Consider the following 20,056-nt stretch of genomic DNA (forward strand, 5'->3'; position numbering starts at 1 on the left):
TCTCTTTCTCTCTGACATCAAGCAAAGTAAGAAATAGTACCTTTTGAATAGGAGATTTCCTTTAATTACACTGGGGAAGTGATAATGGTAGGTATTGCATGTTTAATGTAATGTTCTGGGTGCCCCTTTTTCTTTCCTTTTTTTTTTTTTACCCCTTCACAGCCACCTCATCTTGAGCAGAAATAAAAGGTTCAAGGCTTGTCAGCATCAGTTTATAGATAGCTGTTTAAAAATAATGAGATATTGGGTATTGTAAGGCCCAGAGCCGTCTTGCCAAGACCCATTTATTTCTATTCACCTTTTGTCAGAATTGCAGACAGAAGACATTCAATTAAAACTTGTCACCTGTTGCAGGTGACCTAATTTGTACTTCTATGTGTCACAGATTAGGGCTCCATGCTTCAGATGAAGCAACTGGACCCCTGGTGGAATAATATTTTCCCTGCAAAATATTTTGTAAACTATGTCTTTTTCAGTTTTCTATGATTTTGATTTCGGCTCTCAGCCAGATTATAAATTTAGCACATACGCCTCAGAACCAGCCAAGAGCAGTGAATCACACCTTGAAAAAAAAAGAAGGAGGGACTTCTTTGTGGCTATGTCCTGTGCACAGAAATCTACAAATGTATTTTGGATGCAGCTTGAATCTGAAACAGAGGGAAGCCTTTGTAATTTCCTATGCAAGCCTCACATGTTTAATAGTCCAGATAGCTACCAGGAGACCAAAACGAAAGACTTCCCTTTGCTAATTGTTAATTCATCTGTAGAGCAAGGAAGCTTTAATGTGAGTCCTGGCTTTTATCTCTTTTCGTGACTGAGGACTCAGTTAAAAAAAAAAAAAAAAAGCCCACCTAATGGATATGCATTTTCTCGCCCTGTGTGATTTTTCCCTTTTATTTCAGCAGATCTTATAGTGCTTCCACATGCAACCAAGCTATTTCCAAAGTTCCTGAATTGTTGTCATGTTATTTCAGCGGAAGTAAATGTAACCATTCGTCAAGGTGTCTAACTGAAAAGCCGCCGTCGGGGTCTCCTTCTAAACTGTAAAACTCAGCCAGAATGTTGCTTTGCCTCCATGGTCCTGGCAAAACAGTCCTTGTCTTATTTCAGTGACATTTTAAAGAGGAACAAGGAGCGAGGAAATGAATCCCTCTGGGTCCCTGCCTGACGAAAAAGCAGACTGACTGAATTTTTTATCATTTTTGGTTTACCCACAGTCTCATAGCTATAAACTTCTTCTAAGTGGAGATGCTTTATAGAGTCATAGATGCAAAATGCCTGGCCCTTCAGTGGAGTAAAAGTATCCCTCTCTCCTCCTGCTAGCTCATCATCCTGCCTTGCTGTTTACACGCACCCCCCGTCAAGGTGCGAGTATTGTTTACTGCAGTAATTGCGTTTTACCTGCCCGTGCTTCTGCTGTTGGAGTATACACCACATGCTCTTTTCCAAAAATAGAATTTGATGACAGAGAAGCAGTATAAACATAGGGCTTGAGAACGTGGGCTCTGCAGCCGTGGTCCCCTGAGAACGTGGGCTCGGCAGCCGTGGCCCCCAGCTGCCACTCCTGGCTCAGCCTCTTCCCAGTTCCAGTTTCCTCATTCGTAAAATGGGATGATAATAGCACCTGCTTCATAGGATTGCTGTAAGTATTAAATGTGTTCATGTACGTAAAACAATTAACCCATTGCCTGGAATAGAAGAAGCTCTCAATAACCAATGGGTGTTTTGGTTGATTCCAAGACACTTCATACAGAGATTAAGTCATTCCATTATCAATGAAGATATTGCTTGTTAAGGAGATGCAGATGTCGGGAGTCAAAAGTTTGCTGAGTTAGGAAGAAAGGAACGAAATCATGAAGCCATGTTGGACAGTATCACTGTCTATTTTGAGAAAGGGCAATAATAGTAAGAGAAGATAACTAGGGCTCGGTGTGTTTTATTGTCTCTCATGATCCTCCAGAATTTAATATGGTTAGACTCTCCCTGGAGTGTCTGCGTCAATGTACAAATAATTTTCACTCACCCCTTTACTGGGGTACCTATAAATATGTACAGATACTCTAGGTAAAACTGGTACTCTCTGTAAGGATGCTGTTACGAGGAAGAACCCCATCACAGGCTGCCACTAAACTTCTCGCCACCGTGTCTTGATACTGCTGATCTGCCTTTGCTTCCTTTCCTACAGCCCCTCAAAGGGGTTTTCTCCACCCTCTGTTTATGATGGTTCCCTCACAGAAATCTCAGGCAAATTCAAGGGCGCTTCTAGGTACTTCTTTTCCTGAACGGAAAGAGCTGGATTCCCTTCCACAGCAGAGGGAGCCGCAGTAGCAGAGACATCGTGGAGGAGAAGGTTCCCGCCCTCTTCACCTTCTTGTGTCATAAGCTTTACTTTCCCAGGCAGCTCCTCATTCTGAAGTACAAGTCGTGTTGGATAACATTTCAATAATCCAACTATTTATTTAGTTGTCATTAAAGTCACTAATCTTTTTTTTTTTTTGCGGTACGTGGGCCTCTCACTGTTGTGGCCTCCCCCGTTGCAGAGCACAGGCTCTGGACGCGCAGGCTCTGTGGCCATGGCTCGCGGGCCCAGCCACTCTGTGCGGCATGTGGGATCTTCCCGGACCGGGACACGAACCCGTGTCTCCTGCATTTGCAGGCGGACTCTCAACCACTGTGCCACCAGGGAAGCCCCTAAAGTCATTAATCTTTTAAAATATTATTTCACTATCTTTTAAAAAATTATCATTACTTTAATTTGACTATTTGCATCTTTCTTAAGTATTCCAGGGGTCTATGTAATCAACGTTGTTAGCAAACCTTTGTTTAAGAACAATATTATAAAAAGCCTCGTCTTTAATTTAGCAAAGTAGGCTAGGATAGCCTTGTGTAATTCTCTGAAGGGGAGATCTTTAATTATCCTATGAAATGACTTTGTGCTATTAAAAGTGTGAAAAATACTTTTGTCTTTGGACTATATAATATTTTAAAAATTTGCATTTGGGCCTAAAATGTAGACTTAAAATTAGCTGACCTAAGAAGGCCTTGTGCTGAACTGTTTCACTTCTTTTGGCATTTAGGTGCCTCATAGCGGTTTTTTTTTGTTTTGTTTTTTCCTTCTTGTCCTATTCCTGTTTTCTCAATTTTGTAAATTCTGACAACTTATGAGATTTGTGATTCCCTTGTGGCAATGTAGGCACATGCAGTACTTGACAGAAAAAGGAATGTGAAACGTTCTGTTTGGTAGGTAATGTAAATATTAAAATTTTTTATTTAAAAAATGAAAGGGGTAATGGCAGTCTCCACATGAATAGAAAATCCAGTTGCCTTAATTAACTTCAAATCCTGTCAAACACTGAACATTGTGGGTATCTTATTTACTGGGAGAAATCTTCTTTTTAAACTTTTTCAAAACTGGTTTACAAGTGGAGTCCAAACAGAAACTGTTTGTATTTAAGATTGTAAAGATGTAGAGAGACAGGCTTTGCCATTGTAAGTGGAACTATTTGGATTAGATTGATGTTTGTTTATGGTAAATCTGGATTTTCCAGGTCCTGATCATAAATACTGTTGTGTTTTTTTTGTTTGTTTCTGCTGAAAGGAGAGACTTTTAAATGAAATGTATTAGGTTAATTGGATAATTATCAATTCTCTACTTAACTTTGTATTGTGTGTTTCTAGCTAAACTCAGAGATAGCATTTTTCTTTTTGATAGACTTTGGGTTGGCTCCTGTATGTGTTCTAAAATAAATTCCAAATGATATTATTAGTGACAGGGGTGAACAGCAAATAGAATGGGATACCAAATATTTCTGTAATCACTTAGACATCAAATAATGTCATTATTTGGGTTTCATCCTTTGTATTATCTTACCATTCAGTCATACCTCAAATCTGTTTACCTACAGAATTGAGGCAGGGTAGACTGTCACACTCCATGGGGGTAGATTTTCAATAAATGATCACGATGCAAAATATATTTCAATAAATAATATAGCAATATTTCAATTGGTATTTTAAGGTTTATAAGGTATTTAATAATGCATTTGTATAATATCCAAATATATTAGTACATTAGTATAATATCCAAATGTATTAGTACCTTATATTAACATAATTGGATCATTACAGCAAAACACCAGGGAGGTTATTGTCTTAATATCCATCTTATATTTGGAAAAGCAAACAGGTTAAGGAACTCAACAAAATTTACAGAGCTTGTTAATGAAAGAGCCAGAAAGAAACCATTCTGATTTGCAAACTATGCTTTATTTTTTTCCATGTTCCTCATATAATATTTAGGAATAAATTATTATATTATTACAGTTGGAAACATTTTTCTGGAAAAACTTTAAAACTAGAAATATACTGAAAATAGACTTCTTTTATTTTTAAATTTATTTATTGGCATATAGTTTCTTTACACTGCTGTGCCAGTTTCTGCTGTACAGCAAAGTGAATCAGCCATACATATACATATATCCCCTCTTTTTTGGATTTCCTTCCCATTTAGGTCACCACAGAGCACCAAGTAGAGTTCCCTGTGCTATAGAGTAGGTTCTCATTAGTTTTCTATTTTATACATAGTAGCGTATATATGTGAAAATAGACTTCTTAATGATATCTGTATAGTATTGTTTTATCAGACCCTTTAAAATAACATTATTGAAGTTTCAGTGCATATATTATTATGACTCAGATGAATAAATCTGTTTATTTTCAAAGATGCACAGGTAAAGAAGCTGGGTCCACATGTTTGAACACATAATTTGGGCTGATTTAACTTTGAAACCTATGTCACTTGTGTATTTCCGTGTTATATGATTGTCCTTGGGGGGAAAAAAAACTGGTTTTACTGACTATGTTTTTTCTCCAACAGAACTGAATAAATTGATGAATGATTTTAGTATGATGTAGAAGTAGTTGCAGGTGTGTTACTAGGATTTGAGTTCAAACATTTCACTGCGTATGAAGTCAGCTAAACTAAATCATTATCATCATCATCATGTCTCTAGAAGATGCATAAAAAGAAGATTTTCCAGATTTTGAAAAGAGGTTAAAAGCAGTATAAATATTTTTTACTTGAAATTGTTGATATTTGTCTACTTTTAACCCCCTAAAATGGGAATAAAACTTTCACATAAAAGTTATTACGATCTTTTTAAATATATTGACTCTTGAAATTTCTAGAAACTTGGCAGGAACAATTTTTCTGTATATTGACTGCCCATCAACTTTCGCTACATAATTGTACTAATTATTAATTATGTAGTATTAATATCTGTTTTTTCCCTCTACAGTCATCTACTGAGTACCATATACATAAAGTTATAAATCATAAAAGAATGCTTTGTCCAACTGATCTTTATTTTAGGAAGTAAGAAAGCGTTAAGTCATGGCTTTTGTAAAAAAATACTTGAATATTTAGAAACTGAATAGATACGTAGATGGGATGGATGGATGGATGGATGGATAGTAGTTTATCTACCCACACACTGAAAGGAGGTGAGAGGGAGGGAAGAAAGCAAGAAAAAGAGGGAAAAGGAGAAAGAGAAAGCGAGAATGAATATAAGAGAACACTCCTTTAGATTTTGGAGGAGCACGTAAAAATAATATGAACATTTCAGTAATTCATTGTTCACAGTTGAAAGGAAATGTACAGTAATAAAATTATTTCACAATACTTAAAGGATATATTCCTACAAATACAAAAAATATCCCATAATGCATAATAAAAATTCTGTCAATCAAGTATATTTTTTTCTTCATGATATTTAATAACTAGTTTTCAGTGTTGCACTTCTCCCATAAACTTGGGCCAGTTGGCTAAGCTGATTGGTGGCTTTAGTGTGATACAACTATGTCAGAATTGTGTCCAGCCAAGACCTTGAATCCAGTCTTTCAGCCACAATCCTCTTCCATAGGCCTTCAGGATGGACGAAATCCATTGTCAGAAACTCACCAGCTCTGACTCCTGTGTTGGAAAATACACAGTGTATTGTTCAGTATTTGAGCATGTGAGGCTATATTGCTCATGGTGAACTCATGCCCTGACAGACACCAAAAGCAAAGTTTGGAGTCTACAAACCTAATCAAGATGCATTCTGTGAGCTTTTTTGGTTCCTTTTTCTTTTTAATTTTTAAAATCTTTATTGGAGTATAGTTGATTTACAGTGTTGAATTAGTTCTGCTGTACAGCAAAGTAAATCAGTTATACATATACATATATCCACTCTTTTTTAGATTCTTTTCTCATATAGGTCATTACAGAGTATGAGTAGAGTTCCCTGTGCTGTACAGTAGGTCCTTGTTGATTATCTGTTTTATATGTAGTAGTGTATGTATGTCAGGCTTTCTTGGTTCTAACAATTTCAGAGTTATTTTTAAATGTTTCCTCCTTTTTTTAGCCTTCGTCTGTCATTGTCTTTCTCTGTCTCTGTTTGTTTCATCCTGCCTTCTCTTCACACCTCTAACCATATCACATTAATGTTCACATTGCGTTGGAGCTGGATGCCAAATGTGTTATGGTACCACTTTTAGTTATATATGCTTTTAATTTTCTAAACTCTTATAATGGAAAATTTTTAATTCTTATAATGAAACAAATTTGAATGGATCTCAGATGAACAGACAAAATGTGACCACATTATCTAAACTGGAAAAATATCCTGGAGAAAGAAAGCAATGAAAAAAGGCAAAACACGACTAAAGGGGGGAAAAAGGGGAAGGTGTTAAACTTTAGTAAATTAAATATAGACACAATAAAAATAGAACATTAGAAATTAGATAAACAAAGGAATGGAACTCTAGGTGCAAAATTGCTCTAAAAGCAGCAGTCAAGAAATGTTTCTTCATGATTCACAAGCATTCTATTTTCACTGAATACTTAGAGACTCTACCTAAGCTCTTCGTTTTTTGATATTTGTTTGTCTAAACCTACTTACTTGCTCTTGAAGTTGCCTCCTGATATCACTTAAACTCTGCTCTGATGTTTCAGTTTGACATTTCAGGGTTTATCTAGAACCAAGTGTATGTTTGTGTGTATCACTCAAAGGAGGTCAACTCTTAAAGTAGTAGTAATATGAAAAGTTATGTGTTTCTTTAGCTCATGGATTGATAGTCATCTTTAACATATGAGTATATATATTCACCTTCAGGATTCACATAGAAATAGATCAGCCTTTCCCAGACTGTTTCATATAATTCAGTTACACCACAACTCACCTGTTCCACATGATATTAACAAATGTTCCCAAAACAGGATCCTTGGTTAAATTGGTTTGCAAAACATTGCATAGGCTGTATCTCCCTCTGAGAGTTCTATTCGTTGCATGTTAAAGGCTCTGAGAGGGCCTTCAGTAAATTAACAATACTGAGGATCCTGTTAAACGCAATCTATTTTCTGGACAATTTGAGAAATATGAAAATATGTACAATGAATTACTTGGTTGTGAATTTATTAGTGGATAATGTTAATACTGTCTTATCAATTGAGGTACAATCTAAGACCACAAAGCGAATCTCTCACCTCTCTCTCACTCCCAAGTAATCTTCTCTTTATTTGATAAAGATTTATATGTTTCTATCCTAAACTTTACAATTACAGACTGGAAACCACGTTATTAACAAGCGCCCCTCCCCACTGCCCCATGTAAATGAAACATTTCTTTCTTTTTAATCCCTTTCTTTCCCTTTGCCCCTTTCCCTAATGTTATAGATCCACTGCCAGCAATACCTCCCTGAATCTTGACCCAGTCCATCACTTATGGGGAAAAAGTATTACTAAATGCCAGTCTACTTTTGCCTACTTTCTAGCTTCACGCTTCATCTCTGCCCTCCTAACAAATCCCTCCTTTGCCATCCTAGCCTCCTGAATTCTTTCAGGAATCTCCTCCTTCTAACCTGCATTCAGTCCAAACCTGCTCTCAGTTTTCTCTCATTTGAAGGAAAATACAAACTTGTGCCAAAATGTAAAGCACATGCTCCTTCTGAGACGTGTTGACTTAGAACATGGAACGATCCTCGCGTCTCATCTTGTGTGGTAGGGTTCCAGCTCTCTACAACATGTAGGGGTTTTCAACTCAATTCAGTTCCACAGGTCCATGTGGAGTCCTCTGATAGACCGGCGTGGATTGAACAGCTCTGGGTCTACTGATCTCCTCAAGCCCACACATTGAGCTTTCAGGGGTGACTGATGAAGAGGATACACGTTGCCAACATCTTTAATTTGAGAAACCGTGTTAGCACCAAATTCCAGTTTCTTTGTATTAATTCTCAAGGAAAGGTGCCTTTCCTTTGGTATGTAGGTGACTCTGATAGCCTTGCATAAATGTCCCTCAGCTTGGTCATCTCTGCCAGGTTTGGTTTCCAACCTGTGCCAGTCTTGGTTCAGCCGTCACTTTTCTATGTTCCTCTACTTCCCCTGGACCCTTCTGCAATCTACTCTCTGTTTACCTAGCACCCGTGGATGATAGTCTGTATGTATTTGATTGGTCTCAAAGGTAGTTACCTCAACAGTAAGGAAGTGCCTGTCTTTCCCCGCAGGAGTGCGTCTTGACAGAGTACGTGGAGGTCGGCAGAAGTACAAGCGCAGAATAGATGCGGAGAACAGCCCATACCTGAACCCTCAGTTGGTTCAGCCAGCCAAAAAGCCATGTAAGTACAGCAGACATGTCTGGCTTTCCAGCACACAACATCCTCCCAGCTGGCTCTAGGTACATCACTTCTGGCATGCCCATTCCTACTGACTCCAACGAGACTTCTCTTTGTTGGTGGGGGTGGGGAGATGTGGCTTTATTCCCAAGGATTGCCTTTGAAGAGCAACAGCAACTCAGCTAATTATCTTTTTTTCCTGTGGTTTTCTCCCCCTCTACCTTTTTTTCACCTAGTCATTTTGTGGAAGCATAAGCATACCAAGGCATAGCTTATGTAGTGCGAATTTTACATTTACGGGTTATCTTTATTTTCAGAGGTACATAAAATGGATCGTACCATGATCATTAGTTCATTGGAGCTGTTAGTTTCAGATTTCACAAGAAAGTGATTTTTGTAGTTTCCACTAGCTAAATGAGTTTGTTCAACCTCCCAATGAAAATACATTAGGAGCCTCATTAATTTAGAGCTATAGAAGGTTAACACACTAGCTAGCAACAGATTAAAACAAGGATGGGCCCTACGGATAACAAGCATAGGTTGGTGGTTCCATTTCAGATGCCCTTATGGGCATTATGAATTGTTTTCTAAAAGCCCATGGTTTGATAATGCCTGGCTGCAATTTGAAACAATGGTAGGTATGTAGCTAAAATGCAAACCCCATTCTCTTTGTCATTAGCTAAAAAGAGCTAGAATATAGATTGAGGCAGTTAACTGTGTTCCAGTTTCTGAAAGATCAGTTCATGGCTGTAGTGCAAAAGAGCTAACATTTTAGGACGTTTATGCATAGAGTTTATACGAGGCACTGAAAGTGCTTTGGTGGAAACAATTCTCACATTTAGCTGTCTCTGTCTCAGAAGACACAACCAGCCCTCACCAGAGGAAGTTGCCGCTATAGCAGTTCTAGAAAGGACACGGGTAGTTTTTGATCTGCTTTCGAGGGAAGAGAAAAAGTGTCCTCTTCTCATTCGGATTCTCCAGGAGGGGTCGCTGCTGTGCGTCATCCGTGTGAGCATATGGGCATCTGTTAAATACATAAAACAGACCCTGAACTGTAAATGAAAGGACATTTTAGCTATGTCAAAGGAAAAACAACCAGTTTTACATAAAATTGAAGCTTAAGTGAACATATGGCATGGTTTCCTCTTGCCTTTCCAAAAAACATTATGTTGATTATACCTTCAATTGTCCAATCTGGCATCTCCTCAGCCTGCATAAGCTGTCTGGCATTCTGCAAACACAATCTAGGACTGCATTAAGCAGATTTTGCACATTAGAATAAAAAACTTTCTGATAATACAATAAAGTGCAATAAACACTAATGCTTAATTTCATTAGAGGTTTCGTTTTCCTGGATTCACTAATATCCAGACTGGGCATTTCTCATTCATTTTATATGAAGTCGACTGACACCATTGATGATATCCTCTACCGAGAGAAAAATGAGCACGAGCCCACTCGTAAGTCCACAGGATGGATAAAGAAACATCTATGGTTTTCGGCGTAAACCTGAGAAATTGGGAAGAGTCTTGTCAAGTACCTTTAAGAAGATGACAGCAGTTTCAGTGAGCTCCATTTGTCTGAGATGAAAGAGGACTCCTAATAAATCATTACTCATTATCTTAAGGCCTCTGTGTTCATTTTCCTTAGTCTATCCAATTCGTGTATTTTGGTAACAAACATTTATAAAACTTAATTTTCAGATCCTGTCAGATAAATGTCAAGAGACCAGGCATGGGCTTTGCTCAGAAAGTGGCTGGGGGAGATTTCTGGAGCCTGACTGATTGTTTGTGTACTACAGAAGCCCAAGAATGAAAATTGGGTTCTATTGATTCTAATTAGGGAAACATTAAATAAGATTCACCTAGAAACAGTGCTGCCGGCTATTCCATCTTCTGAATGATAGGAATTTCTAAGCTTCCACCGAATTTCTTTGACCCCCTCCAGTCAAGTATCCAGTGGCTTGGGTGAAACAGGTTGCATTTTCCCTGTACTAAAAGAACTCGAATCACGATTTCCTTCCGTTACATTTTTGTACCCTTTATTACTGCATTTTCTTCTAATCCTGAGGATCTAGTAGTTGCTGACAGGTTTCGCTGCATTGTCAGAGCAGTGAAAGTGGAAGCTTTTCCAAGCGTAGCTAAAAAACAGGGTGTTGTTTCGATAGCATATATGAGAAACAAATGTCCTTCTCTTCAGATCCTACAAATTAAAAAAAAAAATTTTGATTTTAATTTCTTTTCTAGAAAATACGATATTTGGGAATACTTCCTCCCAAATCTGTATTTTTAATTTGATAATAATTGAATATTACTGCCATTGAATGGTTATCTGTTGATAATTTGAAGTGAACAGAATTCATGTGGTGGTCATAGTAGTAAAAATTTTAAACTCTATCAGAAAAATTACAAATTGTAGCCTGGATAAGTATCCTTGTTACGTTGTTACAGCAGACAAAAAAAGAACTATGTTTTCAATTCTAAGGTATATGAAGTCTGTTCATTTTGAGTTAAAAATGTATAGGGAAAGGCAAATGGTCTAGTAAACGTACAGGAACCTTTGACTTGGCTCACACAGATCGCATTTAATACCCTAGTTTTCTAGAGTAATAGGACACAGACATTGAAATATCTGAGTTTATTCTTACCTATTTGTATTTCCTCACTTAGAAGAAAGTATCCAATCTAAAGCTACATGTAGAAATTGAAAGTGGGGCCAACAAGAAAAATCATTCTGTTAGCAAGGCTTTATAACCCCTTCCATAAACTCTCACATGGCCCTGAGCGATAAAACACATTTGATGTGATGCTTTCCATTTGTCTCTAGTGTTTATTTTACGAAGGATTTTAAAAACATATATCACAAATTTCAGACAGATAAATCTGAACCAGAGAATGAACTAAAGACAACAGATGAAAATAGAGGATTAAAGTATTAGACGCTCCAAAGAGGAAATACAGTCACATTTAAGTTGGAGTATTTTTCTGGAAACTGACATTGGCTGTATTTGGAAGATGGGCCGGGTGTGTGGGGAGGGGGAGAAAGGCAAGTCGTTTGTATTGAATGCATCCCACAGAGACAGAGTTATACAGTCAGTAATTCACCCCGGCAGAAGGGCTCTGACCTTTGCTCCTCTTTAAAGGAATTAGGACAGTTAATGACTTTCATGCCCATTATGTCTACGGGCAGTAGGAGTTCTTTGCCTCCTGCATTATGTTCTATATTTCAATGGCTTATGTGGATATTTATTTTAAAGCTGTTGTATGCTATTTAATCTGCTTCCCCAGATCCCACTTAAGAATCAAAGAGCAGACCCAGAAAGCCTCTAACTTCTCTTATCTGTTTGCTATAAAAAATTTCATTACAGGACAGATGCTTCATTCCAGCAAAGGCAGGTAAAGCCAAGAAGAAACAAAGAACTATTACAACTGCTATGGGTTTTCCAGAACACTGTTTAATGTATATATGTTGAACCGTAAATGGAATATTTGGGGTTGATTATAGGTGTTTGTGGGGTGTTTTTGTTGTTTTTTGTTTTTGCTCAAAACACCACCTAGTTTAGAACATGCAAAAGAGGGATGATGCTACTAGTGATCTTGTAGTGCTCTGGTCTGATTCTGCAGATAACAAGATTGTCTCACATTTATTGGTGGCTGAACCGGAGAAGATCTATGCCATGCCTGACCCTACTGTTCCCGACAGTGACATCAAAGCCCTCACTACACTGTGCGACTTGGCCGATCGAGAATTGGTGGTTATCATTGGATGGGCGAAGCATATTCCAGGTACCTTTTCTGAAATGAAAAAGAAAGTTTGCAATTAATTCCCTAAGCTTTATATGTTGATTTAGGCAAATTCACAATTTTCTCATTAGGATTTTTAATTTTTATTTATTTATTTTAATTTGCTTTTTTATTTGTATTTTTTAAATTAATTTATTGTTCTTGGCCACACTGCACGGCTTGTGAGAACTTAGTTCCCCAAGCAGGGATTGAACCCAAACCATCGGCAGTGAAAACACAGAGTCTTAACCACTGGACCACCAGGCAATTCCCGTTCATTAGGATTTTTTTAAACCTTTACATTTGTTTTTGTCATACTTAATTTAGTGCTTTCTTGGTCCTAATAGAATCATATGCTGTTTTTATAACTGTACCATCTTGAATGCTTGTTAATTATTTTTTCGCATATGAAGGTACTATTGCCAACCTAAGATAAAGAGAATATAACTTGTTAAAATATTTCTTTATTCTTCTAAAAAGTCCGAGTTTTCTCCTAAGGAAATACTTCTGTTTTTTCTTTTCACTTTAAATAAATGTTTATGAATTGGGGGCTTTAAGGCAGACAGCCTGGGTATAAGTCCTGCCTGGCCTACCAATGGGACAACTTCCCGAACTTACTCTATCTTAGCTTCCTAAACCCTAAATAAAGCTATAATATCGTAATAAAAAAAAGTTTTTGTCAGGAGTAGTCTAGATACCTTTTTTCCTTTTAAAAATCACTTATTTTGTTGTTCATAGTGGCGATTTATACTGAATTGTTTTTCATATTTGCATATTGCTTTGGTTTACAATTAGATATTTACCATGAATTTATACATAAATTATGAAAATAAATGTTAAATTGACATTGTAAATATTCTCATATGGTGACTTAAGAGTAGTATTTCAGGTTTTAAAAAAATATTTATTTGATTGTGCTGTGTCTTAGTTGTGGCAGGCGGGCTCCTTAGTTGTGGCATGTGAACTCTTAGTTGCAGCATGCATGTGGGATCTAGTTCCCTGACCAGGGATCGAACCCGGGCCCCCTGCATTGGGAGTGCAGAGTCTTATCCACTGCGCCCCCAGGGAAGTCCCAAAAGTAGTATTTTAAAGTATCCAATTATTTTTCTCTCCAGGCCTGTCCTTAGATCAGTGAACATATACCTGATCGCAAGGTTTGAGAATTTTAGTAGTCTACTTGGATTATTGTTTGTTTGAGCTTTGATCTTCAAATAGTTTACAAACAAATTTTTGGACGATGAGCCGTGTTTCTCTGGTACAGTGAACTTATTTCTGTCTCCTTAAACTAGTTTGTCTTTATGCTTTGAATGCTACAGTAATTTCTTTAATCAAATTGATGGAAGTCCCTTTCCCAGCCCACACTGAAACCAATTTATTGGTCATGATACGCCAGCTATGTTGCTAACAGTCGTAACGAACTGTCAGGCGATATCGCAGTGAAGCTAATTTGAAGTCATTAGGTGTGCAGCGTTCAGGCGACAATTTGTTACAGTGCTTGGGAACACAGCTGACATTTCTGAATGGCTTTGTTCACTGCAGTTCTAGATGAGGCCAAGCAAATTGTAAACTAATTTAAACATCACTCTGTATTATACCGGCTACTTTGTCTTACACTGTTTGCTAATAAAGCACCCCCAATTAAGTCAAAACTAGTTAAATAGGTGAGCTGGAGTGTATTCTTTAGAAGATACCTCCACAAGGGTCACTGCATCTAAAAGAAAGATGAGAATTTGATTGTGTGGATAGCTGATTTGCATTTGGATTGTAATCATATCTATAAGGTTTTTAGAAAAAGCAAAAAAAACGCAATAGAATATGCTGAAAGGTGGTGAGACATTGGAAGTTGTAGCGGTGGAAACAACCAGAATTTACCTAAACAGTGTATGAAAACTTTTCTGGAAGGAAAGTGTGATGAAGGGTTTCAGAAAGAAACAAAACTAAGATTTGTTGAAGTGTCCACAGATACTTTTAAAAATAATCAATATATATTATATCATTTACATTTATCCACACACACAGGTACACAGACATACATCCTCACAGGTTTAAAATAGCATTATTCTAACCCGGGGTTTCTCAGTCTTGATGCAATTGATGTTTGGAACCAGATAATCTTTTGTTATGGGGCCTGTCCTGTTCCTTGTAGGGTACTTAGCAGCATCCTTGGTTTCTACCTATTAGCATCCTTGAGTTGTAACAAACAAAAATGTCTTCACGCATTGCCAGATGTCCTCTTGGGGGGCAAAATCATGCCCCCCTTTCCCGGTTGAGACCCATTGTTCTAACCCAGGAATCAGATATTATTATCCTTAATTCAAAGATAGGGAGATCTGGGGCAGAGAGAGGTAAAAACACTTGCACAGGGCTTCCCTGGTGGCGCAGTGGTTGAGAGTCCGCCTGCCGATGCAGGGGACACGGGTTCGTGCCCCGGTCCGGGAGGATCCCACATGCCGTGGAGCGGCTGGGCCCGTGAGCCATGGCCGCTGAGCCTGCGCGTCCGGAGCCTGTGCTCCGCAACGGGAGAGGCCACGAATTCTGCCCAAGTTCTCCCTGAATTAAGAAATTTGTTAAGCCCATATTCTGTTATCGTACAGACATTCCATAATAACGATCAAGAAAAGTCGTCAACTCCTGCTGCTGCTCTCTGGAAAGGAAAAGTCAGTGATAAATTTGTGGGTCCAGTTGTGTATCTAAGTAGAAATGTCAGCTTACAGAGGAACTTGTCACAGTAAAGGGGCTCTGGTGACCTTTGTGAAGACAGTAACTTTAAATAACTATGAGTAACAGCATTTCCAGTGGTGGAAACAATTGCTATACGATTATGTGTTCAGTCTTAAGCTGAGGCTTAGAATTGGTAGGGGCTGACGTTATTCTCTCTCCCCAGCAAATGCCAGAGGAGGTTACTGTGCAATGATGATTCACAGCTCTTTTTCGTGATACCCGGAGGGTGTTTTAAATGACTGCAAGGAGTATCTTGGCTTTTCAGAGAGGGATTAGCAAAACACGAATTCACTGAAATGCCTTTAAGTTTCATAACAGTAAGTGTGCCATGCAGTGTTCGGAGGTAGAAGTAAAAGATGCTGTGATACCAGCGTGCTGGTCTATATAGCCGGGTTCAGGGAGCCTGGGCACGGCAGCAACATGGAGCATGGGATGGGGAGGGGGTAAAGCCAAAGAGAATATAAAGATTAAAGTCTCATTTCTGCCTTGATAAAAGTAAAAATGTGTTTTTGATACCATGACCTAGTCCTCATAACTGGGTCAGAGCTGGAATTAAAGCCAAATCAGAACGGAAATTTCACATCTTAATCTTCAGTTCAAAATTGTTTGTTTGTTTTTTAATGCTTCTGTTAAAACTAAAGTGAAATCTTTTTTTTTAAAATATACTAAAATCCAAGCCTTTGCTCTCTTTGTGCTACTCTCAGTTTGTGGAATCACACATACACACACACACACACACACACACTTTTTAAAAATTAAGTTTAGCATACAAGATCAGATCAGTAGCCTTTCTGCACTCCTGGGAAGATACTTTTGTATACTTGCTTTTGCTACATAAAAAAGTGACAAATTCAACAAAAGAAAATATTGAAGAAGAATACATAGGGAGTGGGGTTTTTTTAATCAGTAAATAGAATTAGTTGACTTACTTTAATAAATCACATAAATGGAAAAGTGTGTTGTTCGGAAACATGACCATACTTTATCTCTAGAAGCAAAAAGATCACAAGGGCTTTAGAAAATGCTTGACTTTAGTTGAAGGAGCATAAGGGCACCAGAACAGATGATGGTGCCCTAATAGCCCTTTTTAAGAATGACAGGGCCCCACCATTAGCATCCTTTTATATCCTTGGAAATTGCTCATGCCTCGCTTTTCTGGTTCCTATCTGCCTGACTCTTTTTTATTTCTCTTTCAATTTCGTCCGCGCTCGGATAAGCGCATGCTAACACAATATGATTGAGCTGTAAAATGGACCGCTGTCGCCTCTAATCTCTTTTATGTAGATACGGAGGTCCTGCACACTCCACTTCATTCTCTCTCCATTGTTGGCCTTTTTTAGAATGGGCTGCCAAGTAATGGCGGCTCCGTCACATATTAGAGCTAGGTTTCACAGGGTGTGATAAGACGATTATCAGCCCAGCAGTCAGATCTATTATTGTTCTTTGTGGTTGATTAAAATATTATTTTGTACTGTAACTTTGTTAGCAAAATGCAGAATGTGCTTCGTCAGATGGTGCTTAAAAAAGCATCACCCATATTAGCTGACCTATATAAGTGGCTTAAATATATTTATGGATCTTGCCAGACGAATGACTTTAAGAGAAAGGTATTTGAACAATTCAGTGAATGAATGTATTTTAGAAGTTGTTTTTTCCTTTATCAAATATGGCAGATTATCAGGTGGGCTTGTTTATTTTTGACATGACAGATCGAACAGTTACCTGCTGAAGAAGGAGAACTCCATTCAAGTTTGGAGCCTCTTAGTGACATTTTTAAAACAGGAAAAAAAACCACAAAAAACTATAGTTTTTCTTCATACCAAATGAAGGCAGGAACTATTAAGCTCAAAAAGAAAACCACACTAGGAAGAGATGTGATAAAACAGTCTTTATGTATAGTTATTCATGTAAGAAACAGAAGTCTAAAGTATAAAACCAGTATTCTCCATTTATTCTGAAACATTTTTTCTAAAACGTTCTCTTAGGAAAATGTATTAAAACTTGCTCAGCGAGTTGGCTTTTTCTAGTTTTCTCGACAGAAGTACTTAGAATTTTCTATAAATGACAGAAATCTCTAAAGAACATGGATAAACTATTTCTATATTAGGATATAAATTTTGTGAGAGAATACCCAAGAATGTTTTGAACTAATATTTATGGCTAATGATACTGTTTAAAGATATATTTATTGTTCTAATGCATTTTACGTAGAGATCAATTTTTTAGATTGTATCATTCCCCAGGCGAAGTTGTGAAGGTTTTGTTTTTTAACTGCCCATTACTTATCTTAAACTGCTGGCACCATTACATGATTATGACGTGTGAAAAAGCACAAAAAAATGTGGTGGAAATAATTACTGTAAGATTATGTTTCCATTTGTAACACCAGGTAAGTTTTCATGTGTATGCATGTGATTATGGTTTCACATGCAGGCATAGTTAACTAAGAGAGTTATGTTATATAGTTAACTAAGAGAGTTATGTTATATATAAAAAGGACCTAATATGCTGTTTCGTTTCTATATCATTGGCACTTGAAAAATGTACTATTGATTAGTTGATTAAAAATATGCACAGCACAAAACTATTAATTGGCTCTGAGGCTCCGCCCTCCACCCCATGGTATAACTGAATTTACGCCTAGTTGTAATTTCTACTTTGCTACAAGTGAATTAAAGCGATTACAGCTCTTTTCTCAGGATTAATTTTTCTTATATGCATGTAACTTAATGATTTCAGAACTGTGAAGTCATTGAGTCTTTTAGTTAAGTGGAGAAATTTTTTTTTTGCGGTACGTGGGCCTCTCACTGCCGTGGCTTCTCCCGTTGCGGAGCACAGGCTCCGGACGCGCAGGCTCAGCGGCCATGGCTTACGGGCCCAGCCGCTCCGTGGCATGTGGGATCTTCCCGGACCGGGGCACGAACCCGTGTCCCCTGCATTGGCAGGCGGACTCTCAACCACTGTGCCACCAGGGAAGCCCCAAGTGGAGAAATTTTAAATTTAAGATCCAATGCCTTGGCACTTAGTAAGACTATTTAAATTACAACTATATTCAATTATCAGATAGTTGGAAGTTATGTTTAATGTACCTCGGAGTTGTATACCTGTGTACCGGTAGTTGTGGTTTATAAAAGGTAGAATAATTCTGAAAGTAAAATCAGAAAACCTGAGCTGTATATAGTTGAGTAATATTTTGTAAGTTATGTAATTGGTCTGGCCATGAGTTATATTGTGAAAATCAAATGAGGAAAAAAAACACACATGCAAATTATACACATATGCATAATTAATTTGCAAATTATCAAGAATGATCTAAAGACGTAAAATATTCAGTGTTCATTTTAGTGCCTAAGAGATTGTGCATAGATTGTCATTTTATTGTAATTAGAGCCAAGTGATCCAAAAAGTTAGTATTCATAAGAGCTATTTCAAAAAATATTCAGAACAAACCTCCATTATAATAGAAAGGGAGGGAAAGGTTATTTAACCAAGAGCGTCACTGAATGGATATGGCCATCACTGTGTCCTAGGCGAACAAGACCATTAGCTTCTAGATGGTCAGGTTCGTCCTCCTCAGCCACACCTGAAATAACTGAATGTTTATCAGTTTCTGAAGTCACAGTTGTGATATGGAGAAAGGAACAAGTTGAAAACTATGTTGTGAAAAAACTAATCTGAAAGATCCCCTACAGGCTTGTTCATTTTCTGCAGCTACCCTTGCTAGAAAGGAGAAAGACCAACAAAGAAGGTTTGAGGTTTCCCAGACAGAGACCTGGTTCAAGAGACACCCCCAAATGTTATTAAAGATGCTCACAAAGACCTCTCCACACCACTCAGTGCCATTGTTTGTGACCTGATGCACAGTGCCGTCACCGTGCTGAATTACCTGTGCTCACGTAAGCTCTGTTCCAGTGTCTGGTCCATTCCTAGGTATCCCCCAAATATATCTGCCATCCATTCGTCGTCATGCCATTGTGTACCTCTGATCAGCGAGGAATCATGATTTCATAGCAGTCATGAATACAATTTAAGTATTTGAGTGTCTGCTATGGACCTAATACTATGCTAGGTACTGTGGGGCTTATTCAAGCTACAGGTAACCTGATCTCCACCCTGAATCGTGGATCTGTGTCTGCGTAAATATCTGTGCATACATATGTGCATTGTTATGTGGTAATCTTCTTTTTTGTGGGATTAAGCTTTCAATACAAAAACAACTAACATCGGTAGAGTTTATTATTGTTTACAAAGCACTTTCACGAACTTTTACTTGATGTCCATAACAATTCAGTTGTTTAATTCTTATTGTCCCCTAGAGTCAGGAAGTTTGATTCACACTGTTAGTAGTGTTACTTGAACCATGGAATATTTAACTTAAATGACTTTTTACCAGTAGCTTCAGTAGGTCTTTCTCCCCTATCCTCCTCTACTTCCCCGTACATTTTTTGTCATTTGTTCCAGATTACCTACCTGCCTTTCATACAAGTTTAGGCAAATGGAACATATTTGCCCTGTCTTTAAATATTGTCTCTACATTTATAAAATGAAGGGAGAATTGAATCAAAGAGGAAAGGTATGACACACCTTTAAAATCAATAAAAATCAAGGTGTTTGATTGATAGTGTGCCCTTTATATCCCTGATCACAAATTTTAATGAAACAAGGTGATCACTGTGTAGCTACTCAGCTGAATGGTTGGAAAAGTTTTTAAATGATGGGTTGCTAAAATTGAAGGCTCTTCCTCCCCAATTCCGTTCAGATTCACTGGGTTGAAGATTCCTCTATTCATCAAGTCCTAGAAGATGGTATCATTTTCAGGCAAGTAATTGTAATCGCGAAACTCTTTTGAATGATAAGGTGACAGGATGAGTCTCATCGTTCGGTTCACTATATATATCAGAAGC

The 20,056-nt window shown here is 37.8% G+C and overlaps 1 protein-coding gene across 14 annotated transcripts in view; it reads left to right on the forward strand.

Moving 5' to 3' along the window:
• The window catches only part of ESRRG (estrogen related receptor gamma), a 639,858-nt gene that overhangs the window by 567,629 nt on the left and 52,173 nt on the right, over positions 1–20,056 (forward strand). For 12 of the 14 annotated variants that reach the window (XM_067729747.1, XM_067729742.1, XM_067729749.1 and 9 more), the window contains 2 exons: positions 8,542–8,652; positions 12,252–12,434. In XM_067729747.1, the coding sequence (XP_067585848.1) occupies positions 8,542–8,652; positions 12,252–12,434 (294 nt within the window). Of the gene's footprint in view, positions 1–1,501; positions 1,643–8,541; positions 8,653–12,251; positions 12,435–20,056 lie in introns of those variants that run through there. The other 2 variants (XM_067729753.1, XM_067729741.1) reach the window with 2 other exon arrangements.

This window comes from Pseudorca crassidens, chromosome 2 (genome assembly GCF_039906515.1).
Source record: "Pseudorca crassidens isolate mPseCra1 chromosome 2, mPseCra1.hap1, whole genome shotgun sequence".
In the NCBI taxonomy this organism is placed as follows: Eukaryota; Metazoa; Chordata; class Mammalia; order Artiodactyla; family Delphinidae; genus Pseudorca; species Pseudorca crassidens.